Source organism: Macrotis lagotis, chromosome 1 (assembly GCF_037893015.1).
Source record: "Macrotis lagotis isolate mMagLag1 chromosome 1, bilby.v1.9.chrom.fasta, whole genome shotgun sequence".
NCBI lineage: Eukaryota > Metazoa > Chordata > Mammalia > Peramelemorphia > Peramelidae > Macrotis > Macrotis lagotis.
Window position 1 is genome coordinate 499,212,413 of NC_133658.1, and position 26,008 is coordinate 499,238,420.

The 26,008-nt window shown below is 34.5% G+C and overlaps 1 protein-coding gene across 3 annotated transcripts in view; it reads right to left on the reverse strand.

The window, feature by feature from the left end:
• Positions 1-26,008, reverse strand: part of MORC3 (MORC family CW-type zinc finger 3) — a 77,310-nt gene that overhangs the window by 38,719 nt on the left and 12,583 nt on the right. For 2 of the 3 annotated variants that reach the window (XM_074213941.1, XM_074213940.1), the window contains exons 2-4: positions 22,790-22,862; positions 12,829-12,961; positions 1,831-2,045 (exon numbers count right to left, since the gene is read on the reverse strand). In XM_074213941.1, coding sequence (XP_074070042.1) covers positions 1,831-2,045; positions 12,829-12,961; positions 22,790-22,862 — 421 coding nt within the window. The remainder of the gene's footprint in view (positions 1-1,830; positions 2,046-12,828; positions 12,962-22,789; positions 22,863-26,008) is intronic. The other variant, XM_074213942.1, reaches the window with a different exon arrangement.

Consider the following 26,008-nt stretch of genomic DNA (forward strand, 5'->3'; position numbering starts at 1 on the left):
TAAAAAAAGTTCAAACAGAAATTGAATAAACATTTCAAAAATTAACCTGGAATTTTCTAAGAATTTACGTATGGCTTGCCAAAAGGACACAGAACAGTAATGTTGTCTCATTTTTTTTCAAACCAATAATATATGGTTCCTTTTCCTTCCCTTTTAGATAAATCAACTTTATGAGTGGTTCACCTTTTATTTCTTTGAAATGTGAGCATTCAGTCATTATATTATCAGTGGTTGGCTAACTATCAAAGATAACATCATGGTCATAGTTTCTTTGAATACTAAGTCTTTTGAATTTTTGAATAGCAATTGTACTGATCTATGAAGATGATCTCACCTAAGAGTTTGTATTTTTTAAAAAATCAGATTAGTTTATAAATATGTATCATTACGTATATATAACTCTCTAAAATGTGTTACTGGGTAAAATCATATGTAAATCATGGAAGCATAGAAATATGTATCTGTCAGATCTCCAGATAAGGAAACAGTTGAAAAAGAGATAAAGAGGATCTTGAGAAGTAAAATGTTTAACTTCAATTACATGGAATTCAATGAAGTTTGTGAATGAAGCCAAAACTAGAAGGAAAAAAGGAAACTGGAAGAAAAAAGGGAAACTGAGTGAAAAATATATAACAAGTTTCTCTGCTAAAGGTTTCATTTTTAAAGAGGGGAAACTGAGTCAAATCTATAAAAATAAGAGCCATTTATAAATTGGTCAAAGGATATGACAGGAAGTTTTCTGAAGAAATCAAAGTTACAAATAGTGACTGATGAAATGCAAATTAAAATGACTGAGATATCACCTATCAGATTCGCTAACATAACAGAAAAGAAAAAGGACAAATGATGCAGAAGAAGCGAAAAAAGTAAGACACAAATTTACTACTGGTTCTGGAACTGTAAACTTTGGCAAACTATTCTAGAGAACAATTTGGAAATATGTCCAATAGACCATGAAACTACATACCCTTAGATTCAGCAATATCACTATTTGGTCAATAACCCAAAGAAATCAAAGAAAAGGAAAAAGGAACTTTATGTACAAAAATATATAAATAACAGATATTTTTGTGGTGTCAAGCAACTAGAAAATAGGGAGTGCCCATCAATTGGGGAATGGCTGAACAAGCCCCAGGGTATTTAATTATCATGGTATACTACTGTGCTGTGACAAATGATAAACAGAATAGTTTCAGAAAATCCTTGGAAGACTTGTGAACTCATCCAAAGTGAAATGAGCAGAATAAGAGCACACACATACATCGTAATAGTAATACTGTAAGGATGATTAATTGTAAAAGATTTACATATTCTGATCAAGACAATGATGCAAGATAGTTCTAAAGACCCATGATGAAAAATGCCATCCATCTCCAGAAAAGAGAAATGATGAACTCTGAGTACACAGTATAAGTATATTTTTTTAAACATTGTTTATTTTTTTTTGTTTATGTGTGTATGTTTTCTTTTTGCATTATGACTAATATGGGAAAATTTTTTAAATGACCTCACAACTGCTTGCCTCCTCAAGGGCTAGGAGAGGAAAGGGAAGGAGAGAACTGAGAACTTAAAAATACTAAACTGGTAAATATTTAATGAAATCAAAAAATATATTATGTGAAAAAAAAATATGTGAAAACTAATTCATGTGGCATTTGGGATCTCTATTCAGTAACTTTCTGTAATTAAAAATTTCAAATCAAAAGGATATGGTAGAAATAAATTATTGTCAAGAATAAAGGATAATAAGAGAATATTTCATCAAAGAAAAATAATTCACAAATTATGATCAAGTTTTTAACCTTTAAACACAAATATTCAAAAGGATATGGTCCTTGTTGAATGCAACAATTGGAACAACAACATGTTCTGATTTTGTAGCTTCCAAGTAGGTCTGTGACAATAAGCCCACACTCATGCTTTCACCATTTTTGGTAAAAATAATTGCATCTTTACCCAGGCGCATTGAGCCTGACTTGAATCCATTTCCATATAATCCAATTGGGACACGACCATTCACTGAAACTTTATCACTAAAGCCAAAACTGGAAACAAAGATTAAAATAAATAACAGTACATAATGTTCATACAAAATTCATATTTCAAATGAAGAGAAAATTAACAGTGTAGAAAGGGGGGGAATAAAACCTTAAAGAAGAAAATAACTTTTAATAACCTCAGAAGAAAAATAAAGAGGATGGAAAAGAAGAAAACATTGAGTAGAGTAGAAAGGGAGAGGAAGAAGAGGGGAAATTATTTCACATAAATGAGATGCACAGAGAAGTTTACATAACAAAGTAGATTGGAGGGAGTAAGAAAAAATGACACTTTCATCTAAAATGGTTAAAGGAGGGAAGAATACATATACATATCCAGACAGGTATAAAAAAACAGTTTAAGAGATAAAGGGATCAAGGACAAGGAAGGAGAGATTAAAGGAGGTATTAATTAGATACAAAACAATGGGGGAATAGCTTTAAAAAGAAAAGTATAATAGAATGGGATGAAGGGAAATGATAGTAATATTTGTCCTTCATTTTCAAAGAAGAGCATGACATAAGGGAAGGTGATGCCATGACAAGCACCTGAGTTGGATTTAAGTGAGGGGGTGCTGTGCTAAGGTCGTCAGCCTGGGTCTAGTGGCCAAATATGAATCAGGAAGACAGGAGAAGGCACTGGATGCAAGGCAATCAGGATTAAGTGACTAGCCCAGAGTTGACACAGCTAATAAGTGGCAAGTGTCTGAGGTTGGATTCGAACTCCAGTCCTGAATCCAAGGCTAGTGCTCTATCCATTGTGCCACCAATACACATGTACTTAACATACGTGTCAATGTGAATGAGATTAACTCACTCATAAAACAATATGACAAAAAGGATTAGAAACAAGAAACTATGGTTTTTACAAGAAACAAACTTGAAGGGACAGCTAGGTGGCGCAGTGGATGGAGCACCAGCCCTGGAGTCAGGAGTACCTGAGTTCAAATCAGACCTCAGACACTTAATAATTACCTAGCTGTGTGGCCTTGGGCAAGCCACTCAACCCCATTTGCCTTGCAAAAGAAACAAACTTGAAATATAAAAATAAAGAGTTAAAAATAAGGGACTACAGCAAAAGTTATTATGTATTTTTATTATTATTGTAAAAAATGCAAATATAAAAACAATTATACAATTAACTAATTTATGTTATATATTACTTACATATTAATTCACATATATCAATTACATATTATTTTATATAATAATTTTTATAAGTAAAAGTAGAAACAAACCTAATTAAAAAGAGAGAAAATCCATCTTAGTAAAAAGGTAAGATAATAAATTGAAATTAATATTAATATACACAAACAGTATAAATATATATATTTATATATACCAAATGGCATAAGCATTCAAATTTTTAAAAATTTAAATGAATTAAAGGAAAAAAAAGTAAAATTATGATAATGGAGGACCTAAGTCTACTTCCCTCAGAAACAGATTCATATGTAAAATAAGGACCTGAAGAAAATTAGAAAAGTTAGATATGTTATTGAAAGGAAACAGAATACCTATTTCTCAACTATATTTGGTAACTTCAGAAACTGTTTATTAGGACACAAAGACCTCAAAAATAAATGTAGAAAAGCAGAAACATTAATCTTTTACAAATTATGATTCAGTAATCCATATGCAAAAGAGTCTCTGAAGTAAAAATTTAAAATTATTTAAAAACTAAGTTAACTGAAGAGACTGTGAGTTGAAGAACAAATCAAAAAATAATAAGGCAAAAAAAATCAAAATTTGTAGGATACAGCCAAAGCAGCACTTAGGGGGAAATGTATTATCTCTAAACATTTTCATCAATTAAATAAAAGATCGGGGGCAGCTAGGTGGCACAGTGGCCCTGGAGTCAGGAGTACCTGAGTTCAAATCCAGCCTCAGACACTTAATAATTACCTAGCTGTGTGGCCTTGGGCAAGTCACTTAACCCCATTGCCTCGTATAAAAAAAAAAGAAAGAAAACTTTGCTAATGATATGATGATTTAACTTAGAAAATCCTAGGAAGTCAACTAAATGAAACAATTAACTATTAATATAAAATATTTTATATTAAATAAACCTATTATACACTTATTTGTATATATTTGTTGATATAATAAATGATACGTATATTTATCTACATAAATATATCTATATACTATATATAAATACATACACATACATTTATTTATATATATATATATATATATATATATACACATAATCAACAAAATTCAGCAATAAGGGAAAGAAAAATTTCATTTAAAGTAACTACCTTCAAAGAAACACATAGAAACTATATGAACACCATTACAAAACATTTAAACAAGGGCGGCTAGGTGGCGGAGTGGATAAAGCACCGGCCTTGGAGTCAGGAGTACCTGGGTTCAAATTCTGTCTTAGAACTTAATAATGACCTAGCTGTGTGGCCTTGGGCAAGCCACTTAACCCCATCTGCCTTGCAAAAAAAAAAAACATTTAAACAAATCAAGACATCTCAATAATTAGAGAAATAGTAATTGCTTGTGGTTAAGCCATGTCTGTATAACAAAACTGACAAAACTATCTAAATTAATATTATTTCTTCAGTGCCATACTAATCACGGTACCAAAGGATTACTTTATAGAACTAGGGAAAAAATGGAACAATAGAGAAACCTTTATTTTAAACAGGAAAAAAGGGAGTTAATAGTACCATATCACAAATTGTAATCATCAAAGTAACTTATACTGAGAAATAGGTTAATCTGTGGAAGAATTCAGGTACACATTTAAAAAAATGAGCACAACAACCTGATAAATTCCAAAATCATTGCTACTATTGAGTCAATAACATAGTATTCCATTATTGCTCTATAAGAAATGATGAGCAGGCAAGATTTCAGAAAAAACCTGAATTTTCATGAACTGATGCTGAGTGAGTTTGCATAACCAAGAGAACATTATACATCTTAACAGCAACATTTTGCAAAGAACAACTATGACAGACTTAGCTCTTCTCAGCAATTCAATGATCAAAGACAATTCTAAAAGACCAGCAATTGAGAATGCATAGATAAAAAGAACTATGGAATCTGGACGTAGATCAAAGCATATTATTTTCACCCTTTTCAATTTGTTCTTGGCTTTTTCCTTTCTCACGGCTTTTTCCCATTTTGTTCTGATTCTTTTTTCACAGCATGACTAATATGTACATATATGTAAAACAATTATACATGTATAACCTGTGCCAGATTCCTTGTTATCCTAGGGTGGGGGGAATGAAGAGTGAGAGGGAGAAAAACTTTACAAAAATGAATATTGAAAATGATGTCTTTACATAATTAGGAAAAATAAATTAAAAAAATAAATAAATCAGTATTTCAAAAGAGAGAGGGGAAGATTAGAAAACCTGAGAGCAGTTAGAAGAAGCCTGGTATAGACCAACATCTCACACCATATGCTAATATTACCTAAGGGTCGAGGAAGATGGGGGAAAATCCTATTATAAGAACACATAGAGGAAAAGTTCATATAAGATGGACAAGTTCAAAGGATATAAAATGAACAATTTTGATTATATAAAGCTAAAAGTTTTACTGCAGAGAAAACTCATGCAGCTATTATTTGTGGAGATATAAGAAAAATAGAAAACTGTTTTTGCAACAAGTTTCTCTGCTAAAGGTTTCGTTTCTAAGAGATAGGAAAATGAATCAACTTATTAAGAGCCATTCCTCAATTGATAAATTATAAGTTATTTTCAGTGAAGGAAATAGAATCAATCAATAACCATATAAAAAAATTCTCTAAATCTCTAATAATTAGAAAAATACACAATAAAACAACTCTAAGGTACCACTCACATCCATCAGATTGGCTAAATTGATAAAAATGGAAAATAACAAAGTGATTGAGAGGTTGTAGAAAAACACTGCTTAGTTGAGATGTATGAACTAGTAACCATTCTGGAAGGTAATTTGGAACTATGTCCAAAAAACTACTAAACTGTACATAAAGTATAGCTAGATGGTGCAGTGCATCTGACCCTGGAGTCAGGAGGACATGAGTTCAAAACTAGCCTCAGGCACCTGGATATGTCCTACCTGTGACATCAGACAAGTAAATCACTTAACCCCAAATGTTTTGCCAAAAGCAAAGAAACAAATTATGTATATACTATGAAACCATACATATATATATATAAATAAAGGAATGAGGGAGAGATGGAGAGAAGGAAGGGAAAAAACATGCACAAAAATATTTATAGAAGCTCTTTTTGAGATAGAAAGAAAATGGGAATCTGAGTGTTTTCCCATTAACTGGGGAATGATGCAACAACTTATGGTATAAGAATATATTCTATAAGAAATGAAGGGTAAATCCTATTGGCTAAAAACTCTTAATGAAGGGGCACCTAGGTGGCACAGTAGATAGAGCAGCGGCCCTGGAGTCAGGAGTACCTGAGTTCAAATCCAGCCTCAGACACTTAATAATTACCTAGCTGTGTGGCCTTGAGCAAGCCAATTGACCCATTGCCTAGCAAAAACCTTAAAAAAAAAACCTCAATGAAGTATTTGTCTTAACAGAAATTCACTGAATTTCAAGAACCAAATGGGTAATATAAGAAAACATTATTAATATCGGTATTTTTGGGAGATTCAGAGCTCACACATTACAAAGTCTTGATTTTAAGTTCAGTTCTTCAGAACATTGCTGATAAAGAGAATGAACTCACTACCTCATTCAAGGCCCCACATTGGTGGAAACTATTTTGTTCAGCTCTGTTTTGAGTAGGATATGCATTCCTTTGATTGATAGCCTAAAACTCCAGGTGGTCAGCTTACAGAGATAGTGTCCATATCCAAAAAAATACTCAGTCCTTCATTTTAATATTATTCACCTCTAATCACACTGATCAATTAGATTTGATTGCTAGTTGATGATCTACTCTTTGGAGGGGTAGTAGTATCCTGCCATGATTGTCTTTGATCTAAGAGAGAGGGCCAAATGACCATCCTTTTACTAATAACCTGCTGGGTTTAATTAATAAAATGGTTAAATTACCCAGAAAAACTTGATGAAGAGGTTTCATTAAAAAAAAAAAAATTGGAAAGATCATATGAAGTGATGGTAAATAAAGTGAGTCAAGAAAACAATTTCTAAAATAACTATGAATTTTGAATAATAATTTTGAATGGCTTAGTATTTCTGATCAATACAATAACCAAGCACAATTCCAAAGGACTCGTGATAAAAATCTAGATTCCAAGCACAGATTTAACCACATTTTCATTTTCTGCTTTCTCTTTTTTTTAAATACAGCTAATGTGCTTAGGAGAGGAAAACCAAATTTAGGATAAATATGAAATCTTTCTTGTTTATTCTGAGTTTGAGATATCAACAGAACATACAGGAGGAAATGTCCTACAAAGAATTAAAGAAAATAAAAGAAAAAAGATGTCAGAGTCTAGAATTTTTTAAATAAGATATGGCAGATGAAATCATGCAAGAAAATGATAACTTCAAAGAGTAGAGAGAGTGAGATGTGACCAAGGGAGCATACTTGGATTACAACAAACAGGATGAACATCCAGGAAACGAAATTTTTAAAAATGTTTTCCTAGAGGTAGAGCCAAGATGGTGGCGTAAGGACAAGATTTTCCAGAAGCTCTCTTGCAAAATATTCCAAAAATCTTAAAATTATGACTCTAAATTTTTGGGAGAAAAGAACCCATAGAAACACCTAGTGAAGCAATTCTCTACCCTAAGGTAATTTGGAAGAGTGGGAAGTCCCTGTTCCATGGGGTTGAGGGAGTGGAAATGCAGCATCACTACACTGGAGTGAAGGAGCTCCAGTCTTCCAGGAAGAGCCTGCAGGGCACTGGTTAGTGATAGCAGAAGCAGTTTCCAGACCTCCCAACACAGGGAATACCAAGCTCAACTTGGAAGATTAGCGGGCGAAACCTCTGCCAGAGTGAGCACAGAGCCCTCAGTGCAGCCATGGCCCTTGACACAGCCTGAATCTGAGAAAAGGAAGAAGGCCTGGAGAGCTACTTGGAAGTTGCTCCCAAGGTGCTCAACCCACAGGAGGTAAGGGGGTGGGGGAGACTGTTGTGATCTCTCCTCTGTCTCTACAACAGTACTCTGTCTATATTCAGACCTTGGTTCACAGTCTGGGGTACCCCACTGCCACAGAGCAGAGACCCTCCCCATAGCTCCAGGGCAGGGGGGGAAGTATTTTTTGGTCATCCACAGACCAGAGCACTGGTAGGAGAACAGTCAGAGCATTTCATAAGATCTTGAAGGAACTGAAGTCCTTGCTGGGGTGTCTCAATAACAGTCAAAAGTTTGGGAAGCACCTCAAAACCAGGACATGGGCTAGGGATATGGGTAAACAGAATAAAAGGAACCTGACCATAGACAATTACTTTGGTCCCATGGAGGATCAAAACACATGCTCAGAAGATGACAAAGTCCAAGTTACTTATTCAAAGCCTCCAAGAAAAATAGGAATTGGACTCAAGCTATGGCACAGCTCAAAAAAGATTTTGAAAATCAAGTAAGGGAAGTAAGGGAAAAATTGGAAAGAGAAATGATAGAGATACAGGAAAAAACATGAAATCCAAGTCAATGGCTTAGTCAAGGAGATACAAAAAAATGCCAAAGAAAACAACATGTTAAATCCAGTTTGGGTCAAATGGAAAAAGTAGTCCAAAAAAATAATGAGAATACCTTAAAAAGCAGAATTGGCCAAATGGAAAAGGAGATAAGAAAGTTCTCTGAAGAAAAAACTCCTTCAAATATAGCTAGGGGAAGATGATGACTTTGTAAGGAAGCAAGAAACAATAATTCAACACCAAAAGAATGAAAAACTAGAAGAAAATGTGAAATAGCTCATTCAAAAAAACAACTGATCTGAAAACAGATCCAGGAGAGAAATTTAAAAATTATTGGGCTATCTGAAAGTCATAATCAGGAAAAAAGTCTTGGCTTTATTTTTAAAGAATTTCTATAGGAAATATATCCTAGAAGCTCCAATATCCTTGAAACAGAGGGTAAAATAGAAAGAGGGAATCCACCGATCTCCTGAAACAGATAAAAAAAAAAACTTCCAGGAATATTATAATTATAGCCAAATTCCAGATCTCCCAAGTCAAACAGAAAATATTACAAGCAGCCAGAAATTAATAATTCAAATATTGTGGATCTATAATCAGGATTACACAGGACTTAGCAACTACATTAAAACCTCATAGGGCTTGGAATATAATATTCCAGAAGTCAAAATAGCTTGGAATGCAACTGGGAAAAGATAAACATTCAATGAAATGGGAATTTCAAATGCTCCTGTTGAAACAACCAGAGCTGAACAGAAAATTTGATCTTCAAGTACAGGACACAGGTGAAGCACAGAGAGAGTGAACCAGAAGGACAAATTATGGGGGGGGGCTGGATTTAATGATGATGAACTGCATGTATTCCTGAATGGAAAGATGATACTGATAATACTCACATGAACCTTCTCTTTTACTAGAGCAGTTTGAAGGAGCATATCTAGACAAGGTAGAGGAAGGAGATGAATATGAAGGTATAATATATTGTAAAACTGGAGTCAATGGGCGAAAAGGGAAGAAAGGGCTTTTCCCTTTAGGTAGAATAAGCTAAGATATTTCATATAAATAAGTCAAGAGAACGCTTTTGCAATAGAGTGGGGGGTGGGGGGAAGGTGAGGGGAAACCAGTGAGCTTTCATTCTCATCAGAAATGGTTCAGAGATACATACACACTTAATAGGGTATAGAAATCTTTTACCCTAGAGGAAAAAGAGGAAAGAGATAGGAGAAAGGGGATGGGAGAAAGAGGACAGGGGAGGGAAGGAGGGATGACAGAGAAGAGGGTACTAAGATATAACATATTTTTTTGGTGGTTGCTAGGTGTCTGGGCTGGGATGTGGGCTAGGGGTCTGAGTGCTCTGTCAGCTGCACCACAGCACACTTTTTTTTGTTTTGGTTTGGTTTTTGCAAGGCAATGGGGTTAAGTGGCTTGCCCAAGGTCACACAGCTAGGTAATTATTAAGTGTGTGAGGCTGGATTTGAACTCAGGTCCTTCTGACTCCAGAGTACCAGGGCCGGTACTCTATCCACTAGGCCACAGAACACTTTTGAGGAGGGAAAGAGAGAAAATAGAACAAATGGGAGTGGGAGGAATGGATAGAAGGAATTGCAATCAGCAATTGCAACTGTGGGAAAAAAATATGGAAGTAACTTCTCTGATGGACTTATGATAAAAAATGTGATCCATCCCAAAGACAGAGCTGACAGTATCTGAACAAAGACTGAAGCACATTTTTTTCTCTTTCTTTCACTTTATTTCTTACAAGACTAGTTTAGTAATGTGTAAATAAATAAAAATTTAAATTAAAAAAAATTTTTGAAATAAAAATTGTTTTTTAAAACAAACACAAATAAAGATTCAAAGAACAGAATTTTTTGTTGCATTTTGTTAAGCATTATATAAAGTTTAGTAACAAAATTTGTCTCCTTATACTTTTTTCTCCTGTGCGTTGCAAAATCTCTTTTATTAGTACTCTTCCTATCTTCTATCTCTACCCTGAAAAGAAATGTAAATATGAACAATAAAGCAAAACAATCTATCAACCATCCTCATAGCATATCTGATTCTGTACCTCTAGCCTATTACCTCTCTATCAAGAAGTGAGAAGTAGACTTCATCATTACTCTTTTGAAGTCATGACTGAATGCTGCTTTTGCCAGAGTTGTGAGGTTTTATAAAGTTTGTTTCCACATATTATTATTGTTGTCATCATGTAAATAGTTTTCCTGGTCTGCTCCTTTCACAATGCATCAATTCATAGGTATTTCAATAGTTCTGAATTCAAGTCTACTTATCATTGCTTAAATCAAAACAATATTATGTTATGTTCCTATACCACTATCTGTTTAGCCATTCCCTAACTGATTTTTTGTTTCTCAGTTCTTTGCTGAGATAAAGTCCTGCTATACATTTCCCTCTTTCTTTGAAGACCTTTGAGTACACAGAAAAAATTCTGAAAGAGCAATTAGATGAATGCACCTAAAGAAACAATGAAGAATTCAACCAAAGATTTACATGAATTTATATGAGCAAAGAAAAGAGGAACCAGGAGAATAATATACACTCTATCAAAAAAAAATTAAAAAATTAAAATGAAGTGAAACTGATTAAAAGTGGTAAATCCACACTCAATTTGGATCAATATACATCATGGAAACAATGTAAAGACTGACAAATTGCTTTCTGTGGGGGGGTAGGGGCAGGGAAGTAAGACTGGGGGAAAATTGTAAAACTCAAAATAAATAAAATCTTTAATTAAAAAAAAGTTATAAATCAGCTATCTTCTCAGAGAATAGATACTGAAACAGTTCCCTCCACTTAGTACAGGAGTAAAGGATGAAGAATCTAAAATGTTTCATGTGAATACAGCAAAGTGGAAGAAGTAGTAAGTCTAGAGTCCTAATACCTGAATTCAAATCTAGCTTCAGATACTTAGCAGCTGTGTAACCCTAGGCAAGTCATTTAACCAATTTGCCTAAGTTTCAAGTGTAAAATGCAGATAATAATGACATAATAATTGTAAAGTGTTTTTAAAATAGTACCTGGTATATAGTACAAGCTCCAAAAACACTGCTGTTATTATATTATCGCTGTTACATTATTATTTCTATTTCTCCATTAAGTCTTCTTTCCCCCAGATTTAAATATCTCCACTTACTCTAATCAGTGAATGCCCAGCAGATGTCTAAATTGTTGAAAGCCCTAACTTCATAGTTTCAATTAACCCAGCCAAACCCAAAATGCCTCAGGTAATTCCAGATTCTGTTGCAGTATTTTGTAGCATACTGCTAAACTTGACTTCTCTTTACTCTTGTACTGATTCTCATCCAAGTGTTGGATTCTCCCCTCAATTTTCTTGGTTTCCTCAAATGAGTGTATTCCAAAGTTAACCATGTTATCTCCTCTCACTGATAAGATTTATAATGTAAAGAAATATAATTTCCCACAGAATTTTCCTTAACCCCTATAGCAGACAAAGAAATGGATAATAATGGATAGATCAGGCAAATGTTTGCTATATAATATATGCTTGCTCAACAAGTTCTCAAAGTATGTCTCAGAGTTAGAAAATTTTCAAAATAAATTTTACAATTCAAGAACTATTCATGAAATGTACTACATTCTATCAGTTTACTTAAAAGATGAAATCAAAAAACATGATCTTTACTATAGTAAATCTATGCCAGCAGAAGGCAAAAAAATCATTAACTTTTAACTGTCTCATCTCTCCAAACAATGCAATCTGATCTGATATAATAAAGAATCCTCTGATAATATTTGCTGAAATGTTGAAGAATACAAATATCAAATACAGACAAGTTTGGTCATTGTACAAATTCTTTGCTTCCTCTGGATTTTTTTTCTTTATACCTACTTGCCTTCTTGTTTGCCATTCTCTCATCAGAATTTGTTCTCGCTTTGCAATAATTTAGTTGAGAAAAAACAGCTTGGTGGGTTCCACTCCTTCTCCAGGTCTATCTACAAATTTAGCTCAAGGAATGACACAAAAATAGCAGCAGGAAAAGTATTCTGAGACAGGAAATTATCCCCGCCCCCCCCCCCCAGAAATAATCAACACTGAAACAGCTTACAAAGACAATTCGTCATATTTATGGGTTTGCATCACACTTCGAAACAAGAAATACAGAGTACATCAAGAAACTAAACACTTGAAGTAATAGTTTCAAGGAACTATAAACATTTTACTCACCTTAGCATTTTATGTAACTTTTCTGAAGTCATGCCATTTCCATTGTCAGTAAATGTCAAGCATATGATGTCATTTATAACAGTCTTATCAATCCATATCTGTTTAGCATTCACATCAGGATCATAAGCATTATCTAAGAATCACCAAAAAGAGAGTCATATTTTCTATCAACTGATTCATGTTTTTTATTTGCATTTAATAACTCATTGAGAAATTCAAAGGTTAAAAAAAAATTCAAAGGTAGACACAGGTTTAAAAAGTATAGACTTAAAAAAAAGAGAATACCAATTAAAAAGTTTAAAATACTTCAATTCCCAGAATTTTATGATGTTAACTTTAACACAATTTCCATAATAACTTTACATTAATTATTGATTACAACAAGGTTCCTATGCTATTTAAAAGGCAAATTTTGGTAGTGGGCAATGGTTGTTTGAATCAGAAGTCTAATATGGAAATTAAGAGTAACTAAACCAAAGCAGAGGTACAAAAATATTTCAACCTTTCAAGAGTTAAGATTTGATCAATTGACAATTTATACTTTAGGGGTGGCTAGGTGGTACACAGAATAGAGCACCGGCCCTGGGAGTCAGGAGTACATGTCTCAGACACTTAATAATTGCCTTGCTGGGGGTGGCTAGGTGGCGTAGAGTGGATAAAGCACCGGCCTTGGAGTCAGGAGTACCTGGGTTCAAATCCGGTCTCAGACACTTAATATTAATGGTGCTTTCTCAACAAATTACAAAAATAAGACTCCAAAGAACTCATAAGCATAATTATTCAAATTGAGAGTAATCTATTGTCACAATTTCTGAAGGCTTTTACCCTTCTACAATTGTCTCTGAAGGTAAGAAAAAATAAATAAAATCTAGGTAACTGTTATAAAATTTGAACTTGAGAGAAAAATATAGAAGTCATGGAAAGGAAAAAAACAAGATTATTAGAATTCATTAAATAGCTCCACCTAGAGAATGATTTCTCAAACTTCACTGAGCAGTTTGTCAGTGTTTGGATCCTTCACCTTTTTTTATGTCATGAACAGTCTACAGTCTAGTGAAGTCTATGGATCCCTTCTCAAAATAATGTTAAAATACTTAAAATTACAAAAGGAAAAAAGATAATGAAATAAGGTTATCAATCTTTTTTTTAAGTTCACAAGTTATAAACCTCTGCCTTACTATTACTACTTAGCAACACTGTACTAATTGGAAAGAAATCTACTCTGACTTATAAAGGAGGGAAAAAATGATACTATCTGGAAAAAAAAAAGGATATGAAGAGACCAAAAAAAAAATCCTAATCGGTAATGAGGTAACCAAGTTGGAGGTTGGAAGAATAAAATGTAAAAAAAAGAGGAAGAGAAGAAGGTATCTATAGATATAATGGTTCTTCCAATAAAATATAAGCCTTCTAAAAGGATTGCCTCACATTCATATCTATAGTCCTTCATAAATAATAAGTAGATGGCTTGTTAATTGGTTGATACCCAGAGTACAGAGTTCTTAATTTGGGAATATGGATAGATTTGAAGAGGTCAATGAACTTGAGAAAAAAAAATTATTTTTTCTGGGCCCAAAATAAAATTTAGCATTTCCTTCAAATACAAATTGGACAACAAACCATAGGAGTAAAGTTTCATCAGACACATGAGACCAAAATATTTAAGAACCCCAGGCAGAAACTGGACTATTGCCACTTAACCCCATTTGCCTTGCAAAAAACTAAAAACAAACAAACAAATAAAAAAAAAAACTGGACTATCTTAAGCAGAAATTTTCTGTACTCAAATAAATGTTTGTAAAAATCCACAGGTGCTATTATGTAAAATCTAATCCTCTTTAGAAAGTTGAGTATTGATTATTGATCCCCTAGTATTATCTTAGCAGGCAATCATTTGCAACCTGAAAGAGTCCCTCAATGAGCTGAAGTCAAGTCTAAAGTTGAGATAATCAAATGCTTGGCCAGCACTCCTCACCCCCAAACTAGATGAATGTTACTGGGAAATACTTGAAAATGTTACTTGGAAATACTTGAAAATGTTACTTGGAAATACTTAAAATAAAAATACAATAGAAAAGATGTTGATATGGGTTTTTCTAAGCCAATATGCAGTCAGCAGAGACTGTTAAGTATGGTTTAGTGTCCCCCATTTCTGTTTGAGTTCGACACCACTAGTTTAAAGGTTAGTTAAACTGTATCATGGTTCCAAATAAACTGGAAGCAGCATGATTGACCTTTAGAAAGATTTTGGAGAAAAGCAGGGGTACCATAGGACTAGAAAAGGGTAAATATCCTTATTTGCAAAAATGTAAAGAGGAATACAAAAAAATTGTGAGCTGATGGACTAAATTTCTTGGCAAAATTCAGAGAAGCCTGGAAAGACTTTCATGAATTGATGCTAAGCGAGATGAGATGAGCAGAACCAGAAGAACATTGTACACCATAATAGCAACATGGGGGTGATGATCAACCTTAATGTACTTGCTCATTTCATCAGTGAAATAATCAGGGACAATTTTAGGGTATCTGTGATGGAGAATACCATCTGTATTCAAAGAAAGAATTATTAAGTTTAAAAAAAAGAACAAAAGGGGTGGCTAGGTGGTGCAGTGGATAAAGCACCGGCCCTGGAGTCAGGAGTACCTGAGTTCAAATCCAGTCTCAAACACTTAATAATAAGCTAGCTGTGTGGCCTTGGGCAAGCCACTTAACCCCATTTGCCTTGCAAAAAAACCTAAAAAAAAAAAAAGACCAGAGACTATTAACTCCAATTAAAAAAAAAGTTATCTTATGTATTACATTATTTTGCTATCTCTTATATTTTATTTTTTCCTTAAGGATATGATTTGTCTCTCAACACATTCAATTTTGATCAATGGAAACGGCCTTCTGTGGGGGGTGGGGGAGAGAGAAGCAAGGGGGGGGGAAACTGTAAAATTCAAATCCTAACCCTACTAACTGCTTTTGTGACTCTCAATAAATCACTTAACTTCACTGGGTTTCAATTTTCTCATTTGTAAAATGAGGGAATGGGACTAGAATATCTCTAAATGCCTTCAAAATCAATCATCCCACAATCCTAAACTGGTAGATCGAGAATACTGCTTATGTGAACTTTGTGGACAAGTAGAGAAATATGAATTAAAGCAGTAAAATGGATTTGAAACTGACTGACCAAACCTAAAAAGTCCTTCAGGATTAATTAAAACAACTACAAGTTTTTAATTCACCCCAGATTAGCAAAGATGTCAAAAATGAAATGAGTTTTTGGAGGGGATGAAGGAACAATGGTGAAACTGAATTTGTATAGCCCCTGAAAGCAATATGGAATTATGCCCTTAAAGTCACTAAACTATGCATCCTCTTTATTTTGTTTGCTTTTCAAATTTCATTTTGCTTAATTTTTTTTTAAATTATTTTTCTTTTTCTTCCATCTCCCAAACCAATTGGAAAAATATTTTTTCTAACAATATTAATTAGTATTTATAGAGCTTTAAATGTGTAAAATGCATTGTAACTCTTCTCATCTGATCCTCCCAACAACCTTGGGAGGCAAGTGCTATCACTAACCCATTTTACATCATGAGAAAATAAAGGCAGAGAGCCCGAGGTCACACAGGTCTGAGGAGATATGAACTTAGGTCTTCCTGAATCCAAGGGGAGCACTTTACTACCTTGCTGCCTTGAGGCTGTTAACAAACATGCATTGTCAAATCAAACAAATCCCTGCATTTGCCTTTTCCAAAACAATACTTTTCATTCTGCACACTGAGTCCCACATCTCTGTGTAGAACCTATGCCCAGTAAGACTACTAAATTAAGCCTATAACCCCAAAGAGATTTTTTTTAAAAAAGAGAAAAAACTCCTACATACGAAACTATTTTCACAATAGCATTTTTTTGTTTTAGCAGTTCTGGAAACAAAGTTAGGATCCATCAATTGTGGACTGGTTGAAAAAAATTAAGGCATATATGAATGGAATGGAGTATTACTGAATTATAAAGGACAACAGAGAACATTTTGAAGAAACCTGGGAAGGCTTGTATGAAATGATACAGAGTGAAATAAGCAGAATCTGAGAAGCAATACATATAGTAACAACAGCGTAAAGAAAAACAACTTTGAAAACCTTAAGATCTCTCATTAATGCAATGACCAAATAACTCCAAAGGGGTATTAAGACAGCAAAAGGAGATGGACTCAGGTGTAGAATGGGGTTTACATTTTATTAGACATAGTAAACATAACTGTTCTGCTTGATTATTGTTACAAGGATTGTTTTGGAGTTGTTTTTTTTTTGAATAGGAAGGGAGGACAAGTAGGGAAAAAGCTAGAAAGAGTAATCAAAAAGAGAAAGTAACATAATAGTATCATTAAAGTACTTTATAAAATGCACAGCAGAGAATGAAGTTCAGAAGGAAATAGACAAGAGAGAAAGTTTTGAATGTAATGTTAAAAAATGGTACGGCCATGGTTTTCTGACCATGGCTGCTTGGCTGTTCTTTTATCCTCTCTCTCTCTCTCTCTCTCTCTCTCTCTCTCTCTCTCTCTCTCTCTCTCTCTCTCTCTCTCCCCCTTATCCCTTCCTATGTCTTAAAACTTTTTAAATAAATTTTTGTTTTATTTCCAAAAAAAGTAAATATATAAAAAAATTAGTTATCAACAAATAATTCTTTTTCAGTTCTACTTTATAAATACAAACTTTTTTTAGTATTCATTAAATTCAAAATAAAAATTATATTTATATAAATACACAAACACACACACACACACACACACACACACACACACAAATATTTTAAGTCTTGGCAGTAAGTATCTAGTGGAGTGCCCAAATAATCAGGCCTTGATCATAAACAGGTTAACATTTTTATCAATGATTTAAGGAAGTCATAATTGCAGATGACAAAAAGAGAGAGAAAGACAGTTAACATTTTAGATCACAAAGTCTGGATCCAAAAAAGTTCTCTATGTGTTACAATAGAGAAAATCTACTAAGATAAAATATAAGAGAGAACTGTAAAATTATACTTGATTTAAAAAAAATCAAGCTCACGAGCACCTGAGTACTGCTCTCTGGAAAATACTTGGGATCTCAGTGGATACAAAATTCAAAATAAATTTAAAATGTGATATGAAAATCAAGAAAAATAAGCTGCATTTAGAAATATATAGCATTCCAGAATGAGGAAGCTAAGAGAGTTCAACACTGCTCTAGGCAAACTACAAATACTGTGTTCAGGTCTGGATATTACATTTTTGGAAGGATATCAACAAGCTGCAGTATATTCTTAAGGGGCAAGCAAAAGCTGTGGGGAGTGGGAATGTCATGCCATACAAGGATAAATTGGAAGGACTTAGTCTGGAAAAGAGCAAACTTCAAAGAGAAATGGCAGCAATCTTCAAATATTTGAAGAGCTGGCATATGGAAGAGACTTGTAAACACAACCAACTGGGTGGAAGCTTTGGCTATAATGACTTTTTGCTTCTAACCTTGATTAAACCAACCAATCAATAAACATTTATTAAATACCTGTTATGGAAATCATCCCTTACATTTTATCTAGGGAGACAATTCCATAAGTACATATTCAATACAAGATAATTTGGGAAAAGAAGGGCAATAGCAACTCTGGAGTAGGAGAAAATTCTAGAAAGACTGTGTAGATGACTGTTAAGCCCAGTGCTAATGAGACCAAAGCCCAAGATATTCTTCCAGAACTGGTCGAAGTGCTGTTTCTCAGACACAGCAATAAGACAAGTATGGCTGGATTGCAAAGTGAAGCAAAGAGATGAAGACACCACTCAAGGCCAAGGGCTGGGTTGAGGTGAGGAAAGGCTTTCAGGACCAAAGAAGAGCTCATTAGAGGCAACCAGGAGCCATTACAACTTAGTCACAATTATAACGGCTAATATTTCTATGTGCTCACTATATGCCAGACATTGTACTAAAGGCTTTACAACTTATCTCCTGGGGAGTGGCCATCATTATCCCCATTCTAGAGAGGTTTAATGACTTGCCTCAACTGAATCTGAACTCAGTCTCCGTGACTCCAGGGTTCTGTTCATCACACCACCTCACTGCCCTTTCATTTCTGGTTGTTCACTTTAGACATACAACTCATTGATATCATTCCCAAAATGGATTTATATGTGGTATGACTAATAAAGGTATAAGATAATCAAAACAGTATTTTAGGAATATCACTCTTTTAACTATAACTAATATAGAAGGCAGAGACTTGAAGCAAGAAAACAAGTTAGCGAGCTGCGGTAATAGTCCACATGAAAAAATCTCAACTAGGGTAACAGTCAATTAAGTAGGGAAAAGAGAGGTTAGATTCAAGACATGCTATGAAGATAGAAACAGCAATTAATTTGGTATGTAGGATGATATAGAATGAGAAGTCATGGATAATAGAAACTTAGAAAAATGATGGTATCCTCAAAAGAAACAAGAAAATTGGCAGAAGTGGATATGGGAATTTTATTTTATTTTAGACAATTCAATTTCAAATTGGACTTCCAAATGGAAATACCCAACAAGTAATTGGAGATATAAAATTGGGGACTGTGGAACAGACAAAGCCTAAACATCACAGGCACAGAAAGACAAATAATACTCATGGAGGCAAATGAGATCACCAAAGAGAAAGGACCAGAGGAAAGCCTTTTTTTCTGCCCACAATTATTAGTGATACTGAAAATGAACTCCAGAAGAACAATCCTATAGGAAGAAATTCAAGAGAAAGTAGCAAGTATTCAAGGAAAGAGCAAATATTCAAGATGAAGTCAAGAAGGAGAGAAAGTCAGCATATTTGGTAAATGAGATAATAAGACCATAGATTCAGAGTCTAGGGCACCTTACAGGTCATCTAACCCAAATGTTTCAACCTGGAAAGAATAGTTTCAGCAGAATAATGAGGTCAGAAGCCAGAATGAAAAGCTTTTAGAGGTGAGAGTAAAGGAAGTAGAGACAACAAGGGTAGAATTTTTCCCCCTAGATGTTTGGTTGTGAAAGGGATGATTTTAATAGGGGAAAACTGAAAATCAAAGTGAGTGATGATGGATGAGGCAATCTCAAGAAGACAACAGAAAATGGGATCAACGCACAGGTAGAGGGATTGGCCTTAGCAAGTAGGTTACCTTTTAATCAAAGACTAGTGGAAAGGAAGAAAGAATGAGGGAATATCAAGGTTTTAGAGACAGAGGAGTTTGGGAAAATCATGGCCCTGGCCTTTATTTAATCTGCAAAATATAAGGTGGGCTTCTCAGTTGAGTGGCCAATGAGAAGGGTAGAAGGAGAGGCTTGCAGAAAACAGAAGGTTCTGAACAGCTTCTTAAAGAATAGGAAAGTCAATTAAGAAAGAGCAAAAAGACTGCCTCTTACTTGCAATGACAGTACTAAAAATCTAACCCTAAACTTAAATTCTTTTGTCCTTTATTGGCAATATTATTTAAATATTTAGAGGTTATATTTTTCTTTGAAAAGAATTGCTTTGGGGTGGCTAGGTGGTGCAGTGGATAGAGCACTGTCCCCTGGAGTCAGGAGGACCTGAGTTCAAATCCAGCCTCAGACACTTAATAATTACCTAGATGTGTGGCTTGGGCAAGCCACTTAACCCCACTGCCTCGCAAAAACACTAAAAGAATTGCTTTATCATCACTTATACAAAAAATATTCATAGCAGCCCTATTTGTGGTGGCAAAGAATTGGAAATCCAGTAAATGTCCTTCAACTGGGGAATGGCTTAGCAAACTGTGGTATATGTATGTCATGGAACACTACTGTTCTATTAGAAACCAGGAGAGATGGGAATTCAGGGAAGCCTGGAGGGATTTGCATGAACTGATGCTGAGTGAGATGAGCAGAACCAGAAAAACACTGTACAGCCTAACAGCAACATGGGGGTGATGATCATCCTTGATGGACTTGCTCATGCCAACAGTGCAACAATCAGGGACAATTTGGGGCTGTCTACAATGGAGAATACCATTTGTATACAGATAAAGAACCTTGGAGTTTGAACAAAGTTCAAGGACTATTCCCTTTAATCTTATTGTCTGATCTTGTTATCTCTTATACTTTTTGTTTCTTCCTTAAGGATATGATTTCTCTCTCATCACACTCAATTTGGATCAATGTACAACATGGAAACAAAGTAAAGACTGACAAATTGCTTTTTGTGGGGTGGTGGGGGGAGGGAAGTAAGATTGGGGGAAAATTGTAAAAATCAAAAAAAATCTTTAATAAAAAAAATCAATGAAAGTAGAAGAAATAGGGGGTGGCTAGGTGGCGCAGTGGATAAAGCACCAGCCCTGGAGTCAGGAGTACCTGGGTTCAAATCTGGTCTCAGACACTTAATAATTACCTAGCTGTGTGGCCTTGGGCAAGCCACTTAACCCCATTTGCCTTGTAAAAACAAACCCCCCCCCAAAAAAAATAGAAGAAATGAAGGTAGTTGATGACAAAATTTGTTATGTGGTGAGGGGCTCTAGAAGGAACTTTAGTTTGCAATGATTCTGGGCTGTACATCTCCACCTAGGTTCTAAAAAGTGGCAGATAGCAAATGTTGATCAACTGAAGTGATTTTGATTTGACTCATTCCAGTCAGATTCTAATAAAAGCCAAGAACAGGGGGGGAAAAAAAGAATTGCTTTATGTATGTAGTTACATTGTTGTGGAAATTTCAACTTCAGTGGAATGAGCATGTTCCGCAATAAAATTCAGTGACAGTAAAATACAACTGCAGTATCTTCAGTAAATCCAGTTGTATCAAATAAACATAAGAGAGAGCTGAAATTCCCTTCCTTTCTATATTTGAAACAGTACCCTTTTTTTTAAGGGGATGGCAAGGGGGCAACTAGGTGGCATAGTGGTCAGAGCGCCAGCCATGGAGTCAGGAGGACCTGAGTTCAAATTCAGTCTCAAACACGTAATAATTTGCACCTAGCTGTGTGACCTTGGGTAAGTCACTTAACCCCACTGTCTTGCAAAAACTTAAAAAATAAAAAAATAAAGGGGATGGCAAGCCACTGGGGAACTCAATATCATTTAAGAAAGTTATGGTATCCCATTTTTATTTTACTGTTTTATGATCAGTTTTCAAGTGTTTGCAAATTTTTAGGCACATATGTGTGTTCATCTACTGATATACTGGCTTGGAAGAAAATCCAAGTAGAAACCATAGCTTTACAGGGTGAACTTGTTGACAATCTTGTTTTCTACCCTTTCCATATTTGTGAAAAGACAAGTATAATCTTGCAGCTTCCTAATTATTACTGTGATTCACCCTAACGTCTACTGAACTGAAGAATTTATTCTTTTCTTTATTATAACACCAATATAATTCTATCACAAAAAGGATAGCTATTTAAAATTGAAAAGTATTTCCTATACAGACTTTTGACAAAAGTGAATCAATTGGGGCAGCTAGGTAGTGAAGTGGATAGAGAACCAGCCATGGTGTTAGGAGGACCTGAGTTCAAACCCCGGCCTCAGACACTTAATAATTACCTAGCTGTGTGGCCTTCCAGCAAGTCACTTAACCCCATTGCCTTGCAAAAACTTAAAAAAAAAAAGTGAATCAATCTTCAAACTATATCTATATCTGTATGTATGTATATAAAAAATGTAAATGGAGCTTTTATAGAATGTATCTTGAATAAAGAATTTTACTGCTTGAACACTGAGTTTACAATTCAATAATGGAAAACAACTAATCCTGAATCCTTTTTCCCAAGATCACATCATGTACTGAGGAGAAACAAATTTATCTATCCCTGGTGTTTTCATGTAACATTTCAAGTTGGATTTTCAATCTTTTCATTTATGAACCATTTCATGAGCTCTGATGTAAAAATTCATTTATTTAAACTCACAACATATAAACATGTATAAATTTCTTTTGTTAACAAACAGGTTAGAAAAATCCATTACTAAAACTGCAAATTACATACCTATCAGTTCAGCAACTGCACTGAAAGGCCACGTATGACTGGTAGAATTTGTATGCAAAAACTTTGGACAGAGCTGAAACAAAAGAAAAAAAATTATGTGAAGTCTATATTTTCTTAAGTCTCAAGAGCAATCTTTGGGGGGTCTACAATCTGAGTCAACTGATTTCCCAAAAACAAACTAAAAAAAGAGCCTCAGTGTTCCTAAAGCACATTTTTACATCATTTTAAAACAAATGAAAGTCAGTATTATCTCTGGATCAGAATCCTTCCTCAGGCAACAATTTTTTTTTTTTAGAATACTGAATTAAATGAATACTACAGTAACTTTTCCTACTAAAAATGTACAAATAAATTTCTCACTATAAGGAGCTCCACAGCTCTTCCCCAATCTTATGTGCTAAAACAAACATGAAGCATCTAAAATTGCTGAAGATAGTAGAAATTGGTTGAGGTCTTTTCAAAGAGTTCCCCTCTTGGATGGGAATTCAGGGAAGCCTGGAGGGATCTGCATGAACTGATGCTAAGTGAGATGAGCAGAGCCAGAAAAACATGGTATACCCTAACAACAACATGGGGGTGATGATCAACCTTGATGGACTTTCTCATTCCATCAGTGCAACAATCAGGGACAATTTGGGGCTGTCTGCAATGGAGAATACCATCTGTATCCAGAGAAACAACTGTGGAGTTTGAACAAAGACCAAGGACTATTACCCTTAATTTAGAAGAAAAAAAACCTAATATCTTACTGTCTGATCTTGCAATCTTTTATACTTACTTTCTTTCGTCTTTTAAGGATATAATTTCTCTCTCATCACATTCAATTTGGATCAATGTATACCATGAAAACAACATAAAGACTGGCAAATTGCCTTCTGTGGGGGGTGGAGGAAGGGAAGTAGGGGGTAAATTGTAAAACTCAAAATAAATAAAATCTTTAAAAAAAAATTCCCCTCTTGACTGAGGTTATGGGATTTACCTATCAACATGCTCCTTCTACAATTTTAAAAGTTACTATAGTGATTTAAGATTTGGCCATTTTTCCTGGCATAAAAGCATTCAAAATTAAAGTACATTAAGATCTAAAAATCCCCTTATAGTCTGTACTAACAAAACACTTCCTATTTTCACCTCAGAGGTTAGAGATTTGATGAGTAGAACCTTAGACATAATCTAAACCAGACTGTTCATTTTACAAATAAACATGACATAAAGAGAGGTTAAACAAATTGAATGAAATCAAACAGGAAGTCAAAAGGATCTGAATTGGAGTCCTCTAATACAAAAGCTCAATGGTCTTTCTAGTAAAGCCTTTTAAAGCTCTCTTTACTAATAGTTATTCAAAAATTACTTTTAAATAGATGGGTTTTTTCACAATAAGCATCTTAACTGAAATTCTAATCAGATTTATTATTTTTAAATTACTTTTTACATCTACCTAACATATTTAATAGAAAATTTGGGGAAACTAAATTACTGAATTGAGGAAAAAGTCGATCCACAACTGTTCTGAAATGGCAGATGAAATGTGAACTCAATCCAATAAGTTTCAACAAGAACCTAACTGTATACATTGTCTGTTTTGTTGTTTGTCCTTCATTCTTGAAGGAATATATAGAGAGAAAATGACATAACATACAACTGAATTGAATTTAAAGGAGGGAAGGCTGTGCAAAGCCACCAGCCTTATTTTCTCCTCTGGAGTCATCTAAGGTCAGAGGCCAGATCCGATCAGATGACTGGAGAGGGTACTGAAGCATTGGGGAAACAAATACAAAGAAGCAAAATAGTTCTTGCTTTCAAAAAGTTTACATTCTAACATTAAAGTAACTTAGCAAGGGAACTGGAAATCAAATTTTCCATGTAAAGTAGCAAATAACTATAATTGTCTTCTAAGTATTATTAATTTTCTGCTCACTCTTCTGTTTTTTTACAAAAGAGTTTATATGCTAAAGTTGTACTGTTCTTTCTTGCAATGTCTCTTTAAAAAAGGTCCTTGAGAAAGGGAACCTTTCAGATCATGAGGAAAATCTGAATCCTATTCACTAAAAGGGGACAAGTCCCTTTAATTAATGATTATTGACTTGGAGCTCTGTCCCAGCTTCTTTTATTGTACATTGGAATTTGGGGGATCACAACTTCAGGCAGGTAGATCTCTCAGCAGGCTAATGCTACCTAACATATTTAATAGAAAATCTGGAGAAACGATTAATGAATTGAAGCAAAAGTTGATTCACAGCTATTTTAAAAGATAGATGAAATGTGAACTCAATCCAATTCAGGTCTCAAGTGGATGTTGAAATCACCAGGCTTTAGCAACAGATTTATCTGGATAAGAGTAAAAAGAGATAAAACTAATGGATGGGTCCTAGGTTGCTGGGGACTGGGAGGATGGTATTACCCTTTAGGGAAAGGAGGAAGGAGGAAAGGTTCTGGGAAAAGATAATGGGTTGCTTTGGATATGTTAAATTTAAGGTTTCTATTGGACATCTAATTTGAAATGTGGGAAAGGAAGTTGGAGGTCCAAAAACGAGGTTGGCAGAGAAGCTGAAAGTAGAAGTAGATCTGTGAATCATCATCATAGTAATGGTGATTAAATCCATGGAAGGTAGATGAGATCACCAAGTGAAGTAATACATAGGCAGATGAGAAGAGACCCCATGACAAAATGCTGAGGGACAACCTTTGGTTAGAATGGTCTGAATGAAAATCTAATAGAGGAAATAGAGGAGTAGTCAGACAAGTGGGAGGATAATCAGGAGAGAATAGGGTCTCAAAAACCCAAGAAGAGTTATCAAGGAGGAAAGGGTGATCAACAGTGTCCAAAGTGATAAAAAAGGGAAATGACATTATTTTTTTTTTAGGTTTTTGCAAGGTAAATGGGGTTAAGTGGCTTGCCCAAGGCCATACAGCTAGGTAATTATTAAGTGTCTGAGACCAGATTTGAACCCAGGTACTCCTGACTCCAGGGCCGGTACTTTATCTACTGCAGGACCTAGCCGCTCCAAGGAAAATGACATTATTGTTGGAATAGAGGAGAGTTTATTCATACACTGCTATAAATTGTTAACATCATTCTGGAAAAGAATGTGGAACCAGGTCCAGAAAGTCTATACCCTCAGTTCAGCAAAATTTCTAATAAACCTATACTCCCCATAAGATCAAAGAAAGAAGAAAAGGACTCAAACATACAAAAATATTACAGGAAACATTTCAGGA